Raw genomic sequence first — 20,863 nt, forward strand, 5'->3', positions numbered from 1 at the left:
CCAATATGGGGCTTGAATCCACAACTCTGAGATTAAGAGTTTCATGCTCTAGCTTTCAGAAGACCATGCATGCTCCGCCTGGCTGGTCTTTGCAGAGATCAAGTGAGAAGTCAGGAAGGCAACTGCACAGCCTGCCTCCAATGGCAAAGGGTCTCTTCTTCTTGTACATTTCCACTAGCTTCAGCAAAAAAAGTGTCAGTTCAGGCACATGTCTTATAGGCCATGAGTGGTGGGCTGAATAGGAGAGACACAGTCTCAGCTTTCAAACAACTATTGCGTCAGCTACAAGATGTGAGAGAGTAGTCAGTGAGAAAGGGACTGCTGTGATGATGGTCATGAATTTCACTAGGTGACCTAGTGGACACGGAGCAATGGATCCAAACTACAAGAAAGAAGATTCCACCTAAACATTAGGAAGAACTTCCTGACAGTAAGAGCTGTTCGACAGTGGAATTTGCTGCCAAGGAGTGTGGTGGAGTCTCCTTCTTTGGAGGTCTTTAAGCAGAGGCTTGACAACCATATGTCAGGAGTGCTCTGATGGTGTTTCCTGCTTGGCAGGGGGTTGGACTCGATGGCCCTTGTGGTCTCTTCCAACTCTATGATTCTATGATTCTATTCTATGATTCTATGACCTTGGGCCAGTCATTCTCTCCCTCAATTAAATCCACCTCACTGGGTTGTTGTGTACTGGGGGGAGAGGAGAAGAGAAGAGACCACGCATGTTGCCCTGAGTTCCTTTGAGGAAGCGTGGGATAAAAAAAGAAAAAGGAAATCAAAATCCCTACTAGCTGCCCTGCAGCTTGACCATTTGGCAGCAACGGTGTGTCCACATCAAGCCATAATGAGACACCTCCTGCTTTGTAAGTGCTTGGTTCAGACAAGACTGTTCACAGAACCACTGGCAGGCATAAAACCTAACCCATGGGAGTGATGGCACAAACAGAATTCCCCACCTCTGTTCTGGTGGTGCGCACATCTCTGCATAATATTTTATCTTTGGTTCAGTTCCACTTGTCCGAAGGGTGGCGACACAGCCATTCTGAAAGGTGAAGGTGATCATCTGACTGTTTTTACTCACAGGCAGTACCTGCAGCGACAGCAACAAGAGCAGCAGGATATCAGGAGAAAAATCATTGTGGAATTGATGTAGGGGTTCCTGCAGCCTCCCCCCACCCACTAATTAAATATCAAGTGCTCCAGTTAAGTGTTTTGTGGACAAGTTTCAACCCAAAGACTAAAAACACTGCATTATGATGGTGATAGTATCTGTAGACCTGAATTTACTCTCTAAAGCACTGATGGCACAGTACAAATAAATCTGTCACATGTTCGTTGCTGTTCTGCGATTTTAAGTTACAGAATTGTGCAAATGAACCCATCGATGAACTAGTTAGACCTTGTTCAAAGTATATACAACAGCATTCGTCAACTACTGTTTATTTATAGAGAGGTTCCTTTGACTCTCAAGTTAGGAATGGTAAATTCCTTAGCCAGTTCTGGCAGGAGGAAAAAAATATTTGAACACTGCAAGAAGAGTCCTCCTAAAGGATTTTGAATCCAGTTAGCCTGTTTTACATCCCCAACCTTGTGCCCTCCAGATGCTTCAAAGTGCATCGCCTATTGGCTGAGGCTCATGGAAGTTGTAGCTGAAGTCATCTAGGGGGCACCAGGTTGGGGAAGCCTGTTCTGTATATAGGCTAACAATTTCATATTCTGCTCTGAGGAATTTGGTGTCAGGTATCTTTGAACCAGACTCAGTCCTGACCGGAGTTTACTTTTTGTTGAGGGAACATGGGATGTGGATGTAATTTTAACACGCAGGCTTGTGATCGAAGCACACAAAACTCTGCACTGTGCTCAACTACAACTCAACACATAAGGCAGCTGAAGTTTATGTGAACCATCATAAGTATCTGCATGCCAATATGATCTTTTATGGGTTTCCTCCTTTAAGGTGGCAACCCACCTGCTGAAAGGTGGTCAGCCTGACAGAACCTAGGCCAGTGTGTCCCCAACCTGGGTCTCCAACTGTTTTTGGACTACAATTCCCATCATCCCTTAACACTGGTCTTGCTAGCTAGGGATGATGGGAGTCGTAGTCCACAAAGAGCTGGAGCCCCAAGGTTAGGAAACACTGGCCTAGACTGAAATGACATACTCGCTTCTCCTTCTCAACACCCAAGCCTACAATCTAATTACTGATTTCCTCCAAGCAACACCACTGTTACTTGAAAACTCTGCAAAGGGTTGCAAGGCAAAAGGGTTCACATTAAAGCTATTATGAGAATGATCTGCAACAGCTTCCTAACAAGAGTCGCACAACTCACCGACTTCTTATTTGGCTGGCTGCTGTCATACCCAGTGGTCACATCCCGGATGTCCAATATACTGAAAGTGCCACAAACTGCTGGGTAAGAATTAGGCGATGTAAAGTTTCGGAGTCTTTCAAATATCCTTTTGATAGTAGGAGGATCATAACACAGGAAATACGAGGTTTTTGAAATGTGGTAGCCATACCTACACAAAAACAATATATAGTCAGCCACGGTAATCTAGATCTCTAAATTCAGTCACTAGGAAAAGAAAGGAAAGCTAAGCACAAACCAGAGTCCTTCATATCACTAAACGTATCTATGATGTCTCTACAAATGGTGGCACAGAAAAGGGATAAAGTAAGGCCCCGCCAGAAGTTCTTTTTCGAATGCTACCCCTTCAGCCACTTCCAACATTTCTGAGTTATCTCACAGGCAAAAACACAGGAAAGACAATTCCTACTCTTTTCCATTCAGATTTATTTATTGAAAGCATTTTAACGTCACCCTTTGGCCAAAAAGGCTCCCAGAATGGCTTACAAAAATCAGCACCAGAAGACACTCCCTACCTCACACTTATAATCTAAAAAGGCACAACACACAAGGAAACAATGTGGGGGAGGAGAAAAGCAAGATCAGGCTTTAAGTTACAGTTCTAGTAATGACTAAATTTATTTTTCACCAGCTGGAATTGATGCAACCAGCTCCATGAGTAATTTCCGTGATGGAAAGTCACTTTAACTGTCTTCAGCATTGTGTTTCAATGTTGTAACCTGCCCTGGGACCTCAGGCGAAGGGCGGGTAATAAATCAGAATAGCGATGATGACACACAGAACTTACATTTTATATATTTCTGTTAGTTGGGATGCCAGCATTTGGCTCTTGGTATCTAGATAAGCAGCCATTTCTGCAATCACCACAGCTGCGCTGACGCCATCTTTGTCCAGCACAGAAGTGCCACACATGAAGCCTGGAAAACAAAAATTTGCAAAACAGCATTTTTTTTTATTTTATCCACATGTCGCCTTAAATCCACCATCTTAACATTTCTGTACAACAGAACGAAACACAAAGAGTAGCTTCCTAGAAATTTCCTTATCCAGCTCATCCGAGCATCTAATACGCAGAAATCTCAGCTCCAAGTTGGTAGGCCTGGGGGGGTTCAAGTCATTACAGAATAGGTCCCTTTTTACATCAAAGTGGAAGCAAAGCGGTAAGTGATCATTGTATACCCACCCCTCCACCCTGCATTCAAGGGATCTATTCAGAAGGTTATATGACGCTAGAACCAAACACAAAGAGTTTGAGAGTTAGACCATGCAATGGAGGGATGGGAAACAACAGCCTGAAGGGAGAGGCCAGATTCTAGGACTGGGCTCTGGCTCTGGCCCCACCTTCTGCCTGGCATAGCACCCAACACCTGCTGTGCTTACCAATGGACTCTTCAAAGGCAAAAAGGACTTCTTTGCCGCTGTCCAGGAGGTTTTTAACTCTGCTGCCAATCGATTTGAAGCCAGGGAGTGTATCCTGAAAGACAGGAAGGTGCCTTCACTTAATACAGATCGTTCTCATGGAACATGCCAACTGCACGCAAATTCACCAAGCTGCTCATTCCAGGAGGCCTTCTGAGAGCAACTCTCTTTTAGGTATGCAGCCCTGAGTGGGCTTAGAATTGCAGCTGGGTCACCCAAGATTGGGAAAAGGTTACTCAGAAGAGAGTTCTAAGCATGGCTCCCAAGGGAGCATCCCTGAACTCCCTAGCCAACCAGGTGTACTGCCTCTGCTCTCTAAATGGGCAAAAAGGGCTCCTTCTTATATGCCAGCACATTGTAGAATGGTACCCAAATTAAAAACAGTCCTCTGGCCCAAGATCAGTGGTCCTGGAAGACGTGACTGAAGTTTCCTTTTCTCAAAAGTCTACCATAACTAAACAATTTCTTTTGACCATTAGAATAATAGTCTGCCCTGTTTAAACTGCACACAAGGACAGTGCTGCAAAACAGAAACTGAAGGCTTAAAAGGCCTAACAAACAAAACAGATTTTCTCAGAAAGATGCCACAGCAGCTGTGCTCCAGAAGGGGCACTAGAGGGCAGTAAGAGTTGCAATAATGAAAAGGAGTCAATGCTCTCTCTACAGCTTTAATCATCTCAGCCCTTGCAATCTAGTCACATGGCACTCTATAAATTCATTATATATCACATTGAAGCTGACCAGAGCTAGGTAAATTGCCTGCAAGAAGCAAAAGACAGATCCTGCCCGAACCCAAACTTGTACATCTGCACACCATCTGGATCAACTCAATACTCCCCCCACAAAAATTTTATTCAGAGTAAACCCATTGAAATTAATGGATCTAACAAGTCTTCTCCATGAATTTCAATGGGTCCCCTCTGAGTATAACTTATTACATGTCAAAGGCATAAGTGAGGGGGTGCTCACTACTTCATTCCTTCTAACATCTCGCGTGTCCTTTAAAAAGACCCCTGAATTGCACCCTGAACGCTCAAAAGTTTCCCCTTCTCCCTGGAGCTCCTTCCCAGAGCAGCTTCAGTTCTCTCCTTTAGCTCATAATGAATGTAGTAATATTCCATATCTCACCATGGTCAGATGCACCCTGTACAGTAGTATCTCGGGTTACAAACACTTCGGGTTACAAACGCGGCTAATCCGGAAGTAGTTGCTCCGGGTTGCGAACTTTGCTTCAGGATGAAAACAGAAATCATGCACAGGCAGCGTGGCAGCAGCGGGAGGCCCCATTAGCGAAAACGCACCTCAAGTTAAGAACAGTTTCGGGTAAAGAACGGACCTCCGGAACAAATTAAGTTCATAACCCGAGGTACTACTGCACAAAGACGGCTGGGATTTACTCAGCCAAACCACAACCCTAAACACCATTCAGCTCTTACTTCAAAGTGAAATCCTTCTTTTTGTGCGATGGCCTTCAGGATCTTAGAGGAGACCGTGGTGGCCAGCATGTAAACATTCTTGACGTCGGCATCTTTGGAACAATTCTCCTTCCAACAAGTAAACATCCACCACCCAAACAACGCTGCCAGCTCATTGCCAGTGAAGACTTTCCAGTGGCCACTGCAGGAGGAGGAGGAGGAGGAGAGGAGAGGACCAGAGGTCAAAAGGAATACGCACGAGAATCCAAAACACAGAGGAATGCAGCCACAAACACAGTTGCTTTAAAAGTTTCTTCTGTGCAGAAGAGGAGACTTGTCCACCAGCAGGGCTTCTTAAATGTGGGTGCCAATACAACACCCCATCATTTTCAGAATGGTCCAGGAAGCAGAGTTTCCCAGGTGACTGAAGCTCCTCCCCTGCACTCATTGCACTGTGGCTGGCTTGTGGACTCATTCATTTGAAAGGCACTCAAGGGACTTTCAGGTTGAGGCTTAATTTTTCAAACAATTCAGACTTTGGTAACAGGTGATTTTTAAAAAAAGTTATTGGATTTTTCACAGGATGGGTAAATTGAGATTTATTTATTTTTAATTGAATTTATATACCACCCTATACCCGCAGGTCTCGGGACAGTTCACAGAATAAAATCAAAATATAAAACCATAAAATATATAATCAAAATATTATCATGATATAATCATAATATATAATCAAAATAAAAACAAACCAATAGATGGATATGGGAATATGGGTAGGAATCCTGATGACGACATCAGTGCTGTGCAGATGATGCAAAAACCCTGCAGGTATGAAGAATCCCCCATCCCCCAACACAGACTTGTTTGGAAGTGGCCTGAGAATTAGCGGTGGAAGGAGAGGCAGGGGGAGTACTAGGAGAACTCAGAAGAATAAGTTGTGGCAGAAAAGTCTTCCAGTTGGAGGATGAAACGGTGAAATCTGCTATGATTAAATGGGCACAAGATGTTGGACATAACATCATGTTTGCTGACTGGGAACAGTTATGGACCACAGGTATGAAGTTTACGGCATGTAATGTCCTAAGAGAGAATATTATGAAAATGATATACAGGTGGTACATAACCCCAGTCAAGCTTGCAAAAATCTACCATTTGCCTGATAATAAATGCTGGAAATGTAAAGAAACTGAAGGTACATTTTTTCACCTTTGGTGGACGTGCCCAAAGATTAAGGCTTTCTGGGAGATGATATATAATGAATTAAAAAAGGTATTTAAATATACCTTCTTGAAGAAACCAGAGGCCTTTCTCCTGGGCATAGTCGGCCAATTGGTGTTAAAAAAGGATAGAACTTTTTTTATGTATGCTACAACAGCAGCAAGAATACTCATCGCAAAGTATTGGAAGACACAAGAGCTACCCACACTGGAGGAATGGCAGATGAAAATGATGGACTACATGGAATTGGCGGAAATGACTGGCAGAATCCGTGACCAGGGAGAAGAGTCGGTGGAAGAAGATTGGAAGAAATTTAAAGATTATTTACAGAAATATTGCAAAATTAATGAATGTTAGAGTGATGTTGGATTGAAGCTAAGTGGCTTCTAGCTGTACAGGTTTTAAAGTTATAAATATATCAAGATTAAGGATTAGGATTAAAAAGGTTAAAAGAACGGAAAAATTGGTTTTTAATAGGTAAAAACTTAATGTTATAATATATTAGGATTAAGGATTGGGACTAAAAAGGAGGGAAAGAAATTGCTGGACTAACAAACTGAATTGGAATACAAAAGAGGGAGGTATGAGGAGGTCCGGGAAACAAGTAAATGTAAAAGAAGTTATGAAAAGACGGAATTGTTTTTAATTGTTTTTTCTTTTTCCTTTTTGTATTTTGTATTGTGTATTTTTCTTTTTCTTTTTAAATTTTCCTTTTTTATTAATGTGATTCCTTTTCTGTGAAACTTTAATAAATATTATTATTTTTTTTTTAAAAAAGAAAAGTCTTTCAGTTGGAAGGTTTATGGAGAACGAAACAAGAGGAGTAAAGGAAGGAAGAGAGGGCGATATCGGGGAGAACAAGCTGGTAGCAAAGGGGAAATGAGATGGGCCAGGACAGAGAGAACAAGAACAGCTCCACATTTTTATGCAATTTTTGCTTCTTATAGGCACACTGGAACCTTTGGGCATTTCCCTAAGCACTCCCTGCTCCCAAACTGGGAGCATCCTTGCCAGTGATTTTTTTCTAGAAAAATAGGTGCCTGTACTCACCATAAAGTTGTTACAGTAAGTGCCACACTTTTTAACAACTACAAAAAGAGGTGCTGGTACCAAGTACCATTGAGTACCCCCTGAAAAGAAAAGGCACTGATCCTTGCTGTGTACAGTATAGAAACAATCTAAGAGCTTGCTAACTGGAATGGAGCCATGGAATAACGGTGGGGTGGGATGGGGTTGGAGATGGTGGCAGAAGGGAAAACAGAAACCGGGCTGCTTTTATGCGTTGGTGCTGTGTATCTGTTTCTCTTCCGATGTGGCCTGAGAGAGGCAGGTGCAGATATATTCCTGGACTATAGAGGGATCTGAGGATTTTCATGTCCCTTCCAAGCCTTTAATTCAATTTCTTGGAATATCTGAAGCACAGGGAGCTTCAGCTATATGTGCTTTTAGTGGCGTGGTGGGTTAAACCACAAAGCCTAGGACTTGCCTATCAGAAGGTTGGCGGTTCGAATCCCTGCAACGGGATGAGCTCCTGCCCACATAGCAGTTCGAAAGCATGTCAAAGTGCAAGTAGATCAATAGGTACCGCTCCGGCGGGAAGGTAAACAGTGTTTCCGTGCGCTGCTCTGGTTCGCCAGAAGCGGCTTAGTCATGCTGACCCGGAAGCTGTACGCCAGCTCCCTTGGCCAGTAAAGCGAGATGAGCGCCGCAACCCCAGAGTCGGTCACGACTGGACCTAATGGTCAGAGGTCCCTTTACCTTTACCTTACCACAATTACTGGTGCCATTTTTAAAACAGAAGTTTAGATATTCAAACATTATTCAGTATGGAGGTCTGCATCTCAAGGAACACCCACAAGACTTGCCTGTCTTTTCCCCTTCACAGAGTAAACTCTCTCTCACACACAAACACACGCTTACTTCTTCTGCAGTTCTGCCACAGCTAATCTGTCTGCATCAGGGTCAGTTGCCACCACCACCCTGGCACCTTCCTTCTCCGCAAGCCTCAAAGACAATTCCTGGAAGAGGAAAGTTATTATTTTTACTCAACATGAAACAGCCAGTCCGTTTCGCCCACCCTTATTTACATACAGAACTGTTGACGAAATCGCCTGCCAAACTTACTAGCACAGATTCTCCTTCTTCAGGATTCGGACATTTTACAGTGGAGAAATCTGGATCTGGGTCTTTTTGTTCAGGAACTGGAATGGGAGGCTGAAAGCCAAACGCCTGAAAAGCCAACTGCACGTAGTCGTGCCCAACCCCATGAAAGGACGTGTGAACAAATTTCAAGCTGCTCTTTGTGTTCAGCTCCCTATAAAGAAAACAACAGAATGGATTAATAGGAGACCTGCTGTTCCCAAAAGGTGGGGTGGCATCACAAGAGATGGTGACATGCCCAGACGCCAAAGCAGACTTCATATAAAAACAGCTCACAGCACATGTCCAGCATCTGAGGAATGAGCCAGGCTTTCATGGGACACTGCAACTAAAAATGATAGACATGGATAACCAGCAAATCTAATGTGGGCTCAGCTGTTACCTTTGCCCTTCTCCTAGACTTCAAGTGCGCTGTCTGGTAAAGTTCTCTGGGTGGCTCACAGCAAATAAGGGGGGGAAAGCCAAAGTAAATACAAAACTAAACATAAAATCTGAGGGAGGTGCAGAAGGTGGCTGCATGAGAATGAGCCTTTTCAGTGGTGGCCCCTTCATTCGTGGAATGTTCTCCCCAGGGAAATGTGGCCTGGTTCCTTTGTTCTCAATTCTCAGCCAGCAGGCTACGTCATTTTTATTCAGTCAAACCTTTGGTAACTAAGTTTTCCTCTACAGTGGTGGCCATCTTTCAGTGGTCTTTGTCCAGAAAGGTGGTCTTATAAACAAAAATTAAAAAATACACACTCTTCTTCTGCTCTTCCCTGTTCAAATATCTATGCCCAAGCCAAACATTTGCATCTTACCTGCTTCCAATTCTGAACCTCCACCTTTGAGGGCTTCTAACATATGGAATTGATGCTTACAGGAGTTGTGCTTTGATTTCTTACCTATGGTAACAGATCTTTTTCAGGTCCTCCATGTAGCTTGCACAGATTTCCTTCAAGGGATCTCGCGTAAGAGGGCTGCTTTCTACCAGATTCTCATTCCAGGAGTCGTTCCACGGCTCAACACATTCTTCTATACACTTCAGGATTTCTTTGTCATGAGGAGATGTGATCTGAGCGCCATTTTCCCAGTATACCTAAAGTGAGAGTTGGGAAAGTGTAAGAGTTCAATCACTGCAAGACCTCTGGGCAGGGTCTGAGCACTCCAAAATTTAAATGCCAAACGTTCAGCAACTATAGCACGAGAATGCTATATGTTTAAATAAACATTCACATCTTTATTGATAAAGAACAATTAACGGGATGAAGGAATGATATAGTGGATTGTATGAAACAGCAGTATAATAAGGAGGCAATAAATCAGAAATGGAAGCTGAGGGAAGTCTGGGAGGGAGGGGGTGACCATGTGTAATATGTATGTTATTGATATGAGATGTTTTTAAATAATAGAAAAGAAAATTAATTAAAAAATTATTTAAAAAAGAAGAAAAAGAATGCATGTAGTGATGCAAGCTCTACGAGAAAAGTGAGGAACCTGAGGCCTAGGGGCCAATGTGGCCCCTCAGCCATTTCCTCAGAAGCCCTCCTCAAGTGCTTCTGTCCAGCTAATACCTCCTGCTTGCCTGGAGAGAAATGTGGGTGGGCGGGCTTGCAGGGCTAGATTGCAGCCTACTGTACGAAGCTAAGCGTCATATCTGTTGTTCTGCCTGCTTTGACTTCATTTGGGCTGAAAAAGCCTCGATCTATAAAATGCAACAGCAGCACACTTTTTCAAAAACGGTGCAGGTATATCACTTTTCTATGTAAGTATTCTCCACTTGGTTTGTATTTTTGAAAACAAAATTGAAATGATCAATAAACATACATGCTCATTTAGCTCTGAAGGGCAAATAGGTCAATATTTGATAGTCTGATGTATCAGAATAATAAAAGGCTGTGGTTGGTGTTTTATTATCTACTTTTAGAAATTCATAGTAAAGACAGTAATTAATTATATCAAAAACTGGGAGGATACAACAATCCATGGATTGTATTCAACCAACTTTTACTCTGCATAGATCCACTGAAATCAACAAACCTAAGTTATTTATAGCCATTAAGTTCAGTGAGACTGCTCCAAGTAAAAGTTAGTTGAATACAACCCTAGTATTTGTAAAGGCCAGGGGCTATTTGGAAAGAGGGGGTTTCTTGTTGCTCTCTGCTGCTCATTCAGGCAGGCTCCCTTTAAAGGTGTGTTAAAATGATACCTGATGGCATTGAGATGCACCTACAATGCCAGCTTTCAATACTCTGGGGGTGTCAAAATAAAAAGTCTTTTCACCAAAGTGTGAAAAACTCCATTCACTCTCCCTTGGAAGGTATTTTCACCCAACATCATCCTATCAGCAGAGCTCGGCAGATGGACCAGGCCAAAGGTCCATTTAGCCCAGCATCCTTGTTCTTACAGTGGACAGGGAAGTTTTTAATGTGTGACGTTTTAATGTATTTTTAATCTTTGTTGGAAGCCGCCCAGAGTGGCTGGGGAAACCCAGCCAGATGGGCGGGGTACAAATAATAAATTACTATTACATCTGTTTGTCTTTGGGAAGCCTGCAAGTAGCACTGAGCTCTCCCCACCTGCAAGTCTCAGCAACCAAGTTTTAGCAGACATTTTACGTATAAACACAGAAAAAAAGAACAATTTATTGCAGGGGTCGGCAAGGTTTACCACGCCTGGGCTGGTTCACTCCAGCGGAGATCCCTCTGTGGGCCGGATTGTGCACACCCGCAATTTCCGGAATCTGCGCAGACATGATTTCCGCCGTCTATGCATGCACAGGCACGATTTCTGGCGCCACGGAAGAGAGTCCCTGCACCGCGCTGCACCAGTTTAGCGCAGCACCCAGGGACTCACCAAGCAATCTGTTCGGTTCGGGGGCGGCTAGTGGGCCAGTTAAACAACCCCTGTGGGCCGCTTGTGGCCCACGGGCCTTAGGTTGCCTACCCCTGATTTATTGTCTGTGCAAACCAGTAGGGGCCAAAGAACCAAAGCAGAAAGCATGCATTTATTTTCATTAAAAGGCAATTATTCCACTAACAGAACATACAGTATGTAGTGTTCCATTCTTGAGCATTTTCCAGAATATTACAGTCTGGAAACTTCCTGACATCAGGTCAGACCACTGGATCCATCCACAAGGATGGAAGAATGAGGAAACCCCGACTAAAGAACTATGGCAAGAGAAACTGATGGACTATGCAGAACTGGCAAAACTGGCACATAAACTACGGGACAAGGATAACTGTGACTTTAAAGATGAATGGGAACCTTTTACAAAGTATTTAAAGAGGCAACAAAGTGAACTGGACTCCTTGGCAGGCTTTGAATAAACACTCACAAACTTTTTATTGATAATAATCAGTCAGATAAATTAAGGATTTATACAATTTTGTAACATGCAGAGAATAGCATCTATAGAGAAACCAGAGATTGGAACTGAGGGAAGTTGGGGGGGGGTTGTTTTATGGGGGGGGGGGAATTAAGGGTGATATGTTTTGTTTATATTACATATATATATATATATATATATATATATATATATATATGACCATTGAATCCATCTAGCTCAGTACTGTCTACACTGACTGGCAGTGACTCTTGAGGGTTTCACGCAGGAGTTTTTTCCAGCCCTATCTAAATATGCCATTGGGGACTGAACCTAGGACCGTCTGCTCTACCGCTGAGTTAGGACCTTTCCCCAAACAACTCCAGTATCTAACACAGATCTTTTCTTAGACTCTTGATTTAAAGGATTGTTAAAAGCTAGCAGGCATCTACAGAGTTCTTCGACGTACCTTGTAGCCATTGTCTTCCTTACGGTTATGGGAAGCAGTAATCATCACCCCAGCTACAGCTCTGAGCTGCTGAACTGCGTAGGGCTGCAAGACAAAAACCACATTCACTCTCCAGCATGCCAGGATTTCCGAAACAGCCCAGATAGGAACTCAGGATATTCCAAGCGTCTGCACAACTGATGCAAGAAGAATATGTGGACCCTTGAATGACAACTGCCATTCAGTATGACCTTTGAGTTACGCAGTGTTTTTGGCTTAACAATGCTATTAAACAAAAGAAGAATCCCTAGATATTTCCCAAGTCGCATCCTCTAAACAAGCAAGTTATTATAAGTGGCTCAGAGCTGTTCATCAGCTTAGTGCCAAAGATACAGGAAAATCAATATGCCTAACTGAGCCCAAGATGGTGTTGTGAAGACACGCACATTCCAATACAGCTCTCTCTGTATTGCACCCAAGACTGCAGTCCAGAAAGCCCCAGGCACATGAAAGCAAAGGCTTCGGGTCTTGTTTCTAAGCACAAGCCACTCCATACCCAAGGGAAGAGTTCAAACATCTACTGCGCATGCTGAGATGGGTTGGAGCCCAGGATTTTGACCTTTCACGACTCTGGAAAGCAAGTGCTACAAACGGTAATAATGGTAATCCATACATTTGAGGAGCACATCTGCCATAAGTTGAGATATGTTCAGTGGGCAGACCTTCTGTAATGTTATTTGTGCAATTTCTGGTATGAGAAAGAATTGCCGCTCCAAGAGACTTCAGGTAACACATATTCACCCCCCCCCCTTAATTATTTGATTGATCAAATTTATATACCACCCTTCATCCAAAGATCTCAAAAATAAATAGTGAAAACAAAAACAAAACAAAAAATAACTCCCAAGGCATCTGACATATACATGTTGATGTTGCAACAGATTTCAAATGGTTTTGAAACAGGGGTTCAAGTCACCTATTCCGACTCTAGCAAAGGATCACCAGAGGATATATACCGGTAATTTCATCAAGCCAAGGCCTGACATTATTCAGAATTCTAATTTCTACTTTAAGTATCAAGCACACCACTGCTCCATTACCGTATGTAAATGCTAGCCCTTACAGCAAACAAACTAACTATGATCAATCCAAACATTCATTTCTTACCCCTGGGACTGCTATGCCACAACATTCAATAAGGTTTCGCACTAGAGATGTGGATCCAGTTTAGAACCTGCTGGCCATGTTCCCAATAATAATAATAATAATAATAATAATATAAGGATGGACTTACCACAAAAGGAGTGGGAACATATCTTGAGAACAGGTAGACAGGTACACCCTTAGCAAGCAAGACTGCTGCTGTGAGCTTTGCAAGTCTGTGGAAGACAAAAAATGATAAAGCCACTCTCCTGTCCATTGCACTCTCCCCAAAATCCTAAGACAAGACAAATTCCCATTTCCTTTTTAAAAAGAAGAAGAAGAAAGTGGCAAATGGATAAATAAATGGGTAATGTCACCTGACCCAATGTAGGGCAGCTGCGCAAAGGGTAGCTTCCCTGTTAAGAATCATTACGAAAGGGATCAACAATAAACTGCAAATATCACTATGCTTTTATAGGCATCTATAGTATTGATCTATAGTATCTAAGTATCTATAGTATCTAAGGGACGCGGGTGGCGCTGCGGGTTAAACCACAGAGCCTAGGACTTGCCAATCAGGTTGGCGGTTCGAATCCCCGCGATGGGATGAGCTCCTGTTGCTTTGTCCCAGCTCCTGCCCACGTGGCAGTTTGAAAGCACATCAAAGTGCAAGTAGATAAATAGGTACCGCTCTGGCGGGAAGGTAAACGGCATTTCCGTGCGCTGCTCTGGTTCGCCAGAAGTGGCTTAGTCATGCTGGCCACATGACCCGGAAGCTGTACACCGGCTCCCTCGGCCAATAAAGCGAGATGAGTGCCGCAACCCCAGAGTCAGCCACGACTGGACCTAATGGTCAGGGGTCCTTTATAGTATTGCCACACCTGGAATACTATGCACAGTTCTAGTTGCCACATCTCAAAAAAAGGATATTGTAGAGCTAGAAAACATGCAGAGACAAGCAATCAAAATAATTTGGAGTCTGGAGCTACTCTCACACAAGGAAAGAGCGCACCGTTGGGGGCTTCTTAAGGTGCGTAAGGGGAAATATGACAGAGAAATATAAAATTGTGCCTGGTGCAGAGAAAGTGGATAGAAGAAGAAGAAGAAGAGGAGGAGTTTGGATTTGATATCCCGCTTTATCACTACTCGAAGGAGTCTCAAAGCGGCTAACATTCTCCTTTCCCTTCCTCCCCCACAACAAACACTCTGTGAGGTGAGTGGGGTTGAGAGACTTCAAAGAAGTGTGACTGGTCCAAGGTCACCCAGCAGCTGCATGTGGAGGAGCGGAGACGCGAACCCGGTTCCCCAGATTACGAGACTACCGCTCTTAACCACTACACCACACTGGCTCTCTCCCCCTCATCTAATTTTTCTCCCCCTCATCTAATAAGACTATAATTTGGGATCATCTAACGTAGCTGAATAGTGGGGGTCAGTTCAGGACAGAATACAGGGAAGTCCCACTTGATGACAATCAACATGGACAGCTTTAAGAGGGGATTAGTCGAATTCATGGCAAAAAAGGCTATCAACAGCTGCTGGTCATGGCAGCAATATGCCACCTCCAGGATCAGAGGCAGGCAGCATATGGGGAAAGAACAGCAGGAGGGCTATGGTGTTCATGTGCTGCTTGAGGGCTTCTTGCTGGGCAATGTGGGAAACAGGATGCTGAATCAACTAAGCAGGGCTCCTCTTGTGTTATGCTTGAGACAGAGAGCTGAGTCAGCATTCAGTTCACTGGTACAAACACCTGTCATTTGAGTTGCAAGGCGAGAAGGAAGCTAGGCTGACTATGTTCCTTATACTATGTTTGTCTGCACTCCAAATCTACTATGGTTCTCTCCCTCTCCCTCCAGGGGGCACAATTTGATGTCTGTAATGTGCCAAACATGGGACATATCTGCTCTCTAATTCTAAACTACTGAAACTCAAAGAAAATACAACAATACACACACACTGCCACAAGGTCTCTCTTGAACTGGCCTCATATTAAATAGCTCAGTGGCTTTTGGGAGAAGTTTTTAAAGCATCAGGAAGGCTTGGGCAGAGGTTCTGCAAATCTGCCTGATCCTAGGCCTTATCTGTAGGACCTGACACAAATTATGCATTTAATGAAAAGAGCCAGGCCTGTGCAACAGGTGTAACGCCTAAGTATCAAATCCATGGCTTGAGTTACTCTGTGCCTGACTTCATCCACCAAACTGCCCCTTATGACTGAAATGGGATCTGTAATGTGGCAGAACGGAGGCTACGTCTTCGTGTCGCTTTCAGATACAGACGTTCACATTCAAAAAGAACTGATATATCTTCCAGGTTTCTTCTCATCTTCAAATTTTAAAAGTTTGATTTCTGCTTAGTGCAAAGGGGACTTAGTCATTCCAAGGCAATCTTGTTTCTACTCCCAACAAAGCCCATACCTTAAGCTGCTGCAACTGCTGGTTATCTGGCCTCGCGTGTCATATCCAACAACAAAACCACGTTGCTTGAAGTCTGGAAACGATTTTTCAAGGTATTTGTACATCCCCTGCAGCAAAGTAAAAAGAGAAGTCCCATGCATAAAGCCTCCTATTTGATTAGGTTTTCAGACCTTCCCTATTCCACTAGCACAGGGAAGTTGTAATAAAGAATTCTCTGTCCCAATTATGTAATCTGAATTTGTCATGGTGGACAAATTATATTATCAATTAGAGTTGTTTCCTTCTTTATTGAGCAATCTCAGGAGAAGCTATAGTACAATGTTTTCTCATTTGTAACTTCACATCAGTCCTGCAACGTTGGCTACACCAAGTTAATTACCCAAAGCCTCCTCGTTAGGGAACAGGTGGAACATCTGAACCTTGGTCAACCATAGTCTCAAATCTGGCACTGATGACTGCCATCAGCAAGGCAAGAGAAACAAAAGGAAATCCATAAATTTGACTTTAATTTACCCTTACCAACTGTCTCCAGTGCTATTCAATAAAAAGTTTCCCTACATAGTAAGCCAGGTATGAGGAATCTTTTTGGCCCAGAGAGCCAAATCTTTAGCTTCCCCCAATCCATGAGCCAACTCTGACAGGTGGGTAAGGCCACCCACCTATCAATCATCTGATGTCGCAATTATGCCAGGCGACTGAAAGATGGGTGGTACCATGGGGGTTCTCTAAAGGCGACCCACAGGGGAAGGGTCTGCTTCACTAGCAAAGCAGCACCCAAGCAGTACTGAACTCCACACATCAGCTGACATCACCTAGTGATGTAAACTGATGGTCAGGAGGGTGTGGTTTTGGGGAAATAACCTTATGGGACAATCTTGGCAGCAGGTCAAGACTGGCCCAAAGGCTGGAGGTTCCCCACCCCTGCCAGAAAACCTTCACAATGAATGGTACAGTGGTACCTTGGGTTACAGATGCTTCAGGTTACAGAAGTTTCAGGTTACAGACTCCACTAACCGAGAAATAGTAGTTCAGTACCTCGGGTTAAGAACTTTGCTTCAGGATAAGAACAGAAACCGCACGGCGGCGGCATGGCGGCAGTGAGAGGCCCCATTAGCTAAAGTGGTACCTCAGGTTAAGAACAGTTTCAGGTTAAGAACGGACCTCCAGAACAAATTAAGTTCTTAACCCGAGGTACCACTGTATTTACCCAACAGTAAAGCAAATTATTCTTCACATAAGAATGGCTATTACTTATTCATACAGTCTCCAGCAAACATGGCATCTGCAGTTGTAGAACACTGTGGCCCAATTCAAACCACCATAGCTCAGTTTAATTAGCTAATATGAACAAATATTGTGCCTCTACTCATAGACCCTTCCCACTCAGGGAAAATATTTAAAATATGGTTACCAGGCTTGGAATAGGCCAGGATAGTGAGCCATCTTCAACCGTGTTTTAAGAACCAGCCTTTTCCCAAAGTTGGTAACAATGGTGGCCCTGTTTAGACATTAACAGGAAATTATGGTTAACTGAAGACTTCCTGGTTTATTACAGCACAGTGAGAATTGGTGCGGTCATTTATTTATTTAAAAGTATTTCTAAGCAGTGTGCAAACTGACATTAAAAACACTACCATACAGAAATCCATTGGTTTTTTGCATGAGGATGACATGCATGGGCAAATGGATCATGCTCATCTCAGTTTATTCAGCTGTGGTATGAACATCCAAACTAGACTTCTGCCATGGACTCTCCAAGGAGTCCCTAGGACTTGGCACCAGAAATTATGCTTAGTGCAAAATGCAACTGATGCCAGCCCTAGCATGTTTCGTAGCAGTCTGCACTTGAGGTCTCTGATTAAGAAGATGGTTCCGTAGGGAAGCAAGCAACACCTCACCCTTTCCAAATGCAGTACCACAATTTGTAATTTTACTTGGTCTGGGAGAACTTTTAGTACCAATTTCACTTTCAGAATGGCTGAAATAATGGTGCTGCTCATATTGAAAAGCCCTTTTTCTTCAGCTTCCCACAAATCCAGCATGGATGTGGCTCAGATTGTGTACCATAGGACACCTCTTCTCTTGACTCAGCACAAAGCCATCATAGAGAGAGGCTCAAAACCTGAATGCTGATTAAGCGCCTGGCACTTCAGCCACGGCCAGCAGAAATCTCAGTCATGAGATTGCTGACCAGCTAGTTAGCATGCTTATCTGAGGCTCAGTAGGACTGCACTGCAAAGCCTTTCCCCCATCATGCTGACTTTGATAGAGATTTAGCTGGGACACCATGAAGGGCTTGGGGGTCTGCAAGTTCATGGAAGGAGAATGGTGGACAGAGTTTCATACTGCCTCTTTTCCCCACAAAAGCGTAAGAACGGGGAGCTCCAGAATCTGAGGTGTAAGGTGCCAAAGGTGGCCAACTCCCCATTTCCATGCCAGCCTGCCAGATGCAACCCAGGCGGATGTGTGCCAAAAGAGGAGAGCAGCTGCACTACAATAAGTGCTTGATTAGCAAATAGTTCCAAACGGTATTAGCAAGCCAGCCAGGATACGATACAGGAGGGCATATGCAACCCAAGGCCATTAACCAGTCTGTCCTAAGGGGAATAATCTTCCCAATCTAAGTATTTCATTTCATTTCACTTTTCATTTGTATACCGCCTTTCTACATTACTACATTACTATATGCAAGTCAGTTTACAAGCTGAAGAAACAACAAGATACCATACAGTAGACAACAAAGATGGTTTTATAACACTCTAATCCAATACAAAAAAGTCATAATAAAAACATAACTTTAAAATAAACAACTTATATCAAATAGTTCTATTCAATAATCTAAGGTATACCTGTACAGTAGTACATCAGGTTAAGTACTTACGGTATTTTTTGCTCTATAGGACGCACCGGACCATAGGACGCACCTTGTTTTAGAGGGGGAGAACAAGAAAAAAATAATTCTCCCCCTCTCTGCTCAGCGCCCCTTCAGCGAAGTGGCAGGAGAAACGGAGCCCCTTCCATTTCTCCTCCCACTTGGCTGAAGGGGCGCTGCGCAGCTCTCCCTCTCCTGGCTTCAGCAAAAGGAACCTGAAGCCTCCGGAGCGTATCGGGAACTTGTGCTGCGCTCCGAAGGCTTCAGGTGGCTATTCCTGAAGCCTGGAGAGTGAGAGGGGTCGGTGCGCACCAACTCCTCTCGCTCTCCAGGCTTCAGCGAAATCAACGAGAAGCCTCCACAGCGTGGAGGGAGCGCTCCCTCTGCGCTTCGGAGGATTCGCGTTGCTATCATTGAAGCCAAGGAGCCTGCATCCGCTCCATAGGACACACACACATTTCCCCTTAATTTTTGGAGGGGAAAAAGTGCGTCCTATAGAGAGAAAAATACGGTACTTCGTTCCGGAGGTCCATTCTTAACCTGAAACTGTTCTTAACCTGAAGCACCACTTTAGCTAATGGGGCCTCCTGCTGCTGCTGCTGCCGCGCCACCAGAGCACAATTTCTGTTCTCATCCTGAAGCAAAGTTCTTAACCCGAGGTACTATTTCTGGGTTAGCGGAGTCTGTAACCTGCAGTGTATGTAACCCAAGGTACCACTGTATTTGGCATGGCAAAGCTGGACCAGCCCTGTACTTATTTATTTTCTAGTCAATGCAAAATGCAAAAGTTTAGCCAAAACCAGCAATAGCTGGCAGCCTCCCAAAATGATTTCCCAGTCTTAGCCTTCACCAAAATGCAAATATAAAACTGAAACAAAGGGCTTGAAGAAGACAAACAAGGATTTTCAAGAACTCTTGAAGTTCAGGGGAAAACCTGCCTTAACCCACTTCTCAAAGAACGCTGTCTTATGCAACAAGAAATCATTACCGAAGAAAATAACCACCAGTCAGGGAGATAACCTGCAAAGCTAGCACAACAGTGTTCGCAGAGACTTCCTGGTATCTGAACTGAAGTCTTCTGCCAAGAATGCTTATTGTTACTTAGCAGCCAATCCAAAGTTCCTCGTGCTTCCAGTAGACCAAAACACAAAGCCGGCACGTGCTCTTCAGGCTGTCACAGCATGAACACTTTCAAAGTGAACAAAACAGAGAGGTCAGAAAGTACAAAGCTCTGTTTGCTTCCTCAGCAGTTGAGCAAGGCCCGTGAGCACGTTGAGTTCCTTAAAGCCTGCCCTGCTGTAAAAGTGCTTTGGTACTCCTCATATGCACATATTAATTCGGCAATCATTTATAGTTGAAGGCTTTCAGCTTGTTCATGTTCAACAAAGGGAATTACATTGACCATATGCACACGGGAAGCTCAAATTTATATAGCAAGGTAGTTGACTTTTGTGTGAAACAGCTCTCTTTTGGAGCTCCTGAAATTTCAGAAAAGCCAACATAAACCCCCAAAAGAGGAGCCACATTGATGTGTAGTTCTGCTCCTGGGGCACAGCTTTGCACAACTGGGTTCCTGCCTAGTGAGGCAGCCACGATGCCACTCTTTGTTTCCTCTGAATATACTGCCTTGGTGCTTCCACATCTTCAAAACACTTTTTAAAAACCCTTGCTATTCTGGCAGACCACAGACACTGAAGATTTTTAAAAATGTAACGAATAAAAATGTTTTAAAACCATAAGGCGGCAGTTCAGGGAGGCACTGACTGCTCCACCTGGTCTTTTTAACTGCACAATAACCCTGTGACGTAGATTAAGTTGAGAGCTAGAGACTGGCCTTAGCTAACTGCTCTAAACAGACAGGCAAATTTGTTCCCCTGAATTCCCTGTGCAGACTCAATTGGAAAAAGCTTTCGTTCACCATCCACTGTCCAGAGGTCTGCTCCCTCCAAAGACTCTGCCCTTTCTCCCTTGCTACCCTGTTTGCTCAGAACTCCTTCCCAGAACACCAATATGATGCCACCTCTCTTCCTTGCTATCCCTCATGGCCCACCTCTACCATGAAGGTTTCATTATAACCTGCTATTTCCTTGCCCTACTTTAA

At 43.7% G+C, this 20,863-nt stretch overlaps 1 protein-coding gene across 1 annotated transcript in view; it reads right to left on the minus strand.

The window, feature by feature from the left end:
- PGM2L1 (phosphoglucomutase 2 like 1) overlaps positions 1 to 20,863 on the minus strand; it is a 40,035-nt gene that overhangs the window by 5,571 nt on the left and 13,601 nt on the right. The window contains exons 3-13 of the mRNA XM_081002136.1: positions 15,891 to 15,997; positions 13,625 to 13,709; positions 12,352 to 12,435; positions 9,460 to 9,653; positions 8,543 to 8,732; positions 8,339 to 8,436; positions 5,222 to 5,402; positions 3,747 to 3,840; positions 3,154 to 3,283; positions 2,328 to 2,517; positions 954 to 1,087 (exon numbers count right to left, since the gene is read on the minus strand). Of these exons, the coding sequence (XP_080858262.1) occupies positions 954 to 1,087; positions 2,328 to 2,517; positions 3,154 to 3,283; positions 3,747 to 3,840; positions 5,222 to 5,402; positions 8,339 to 8,436; positions 8,543 to 8,732; positions 9,460 to 9,653; positions 12,352 to 12,435; positions 13,625 to 13,709; positions 15,891 to 15,997 (1,487 nt within the window). The remainder of the gene's footprint in view (positions 1 to 953; positions 1,088 to 2,327; positions 2,518 to 3,153; positions 3,284 to 3,746; positions 3,841 to 5,221; positions 5,403 to 8,338; positions 8,437 to 8,542; positions 8,733 to 9,459; positions 9,654 to 12,351; positions 12,436 to 13,624; positions 13,710 to 15,890; positions 15,998 to 20,863) is intronic.

This window comes from Podarcis pityusensis (genome assembly GCF_964106645.2).
Source record: "Podarcis pityusensis genome assembly, chromosome: 4".
Lineage (NCBI taxonomy): Eukaryota > Metazoa > Chordata > Lepidosauria > Squamata > Lacertidae > Podarcis > Podarcis pityusensis.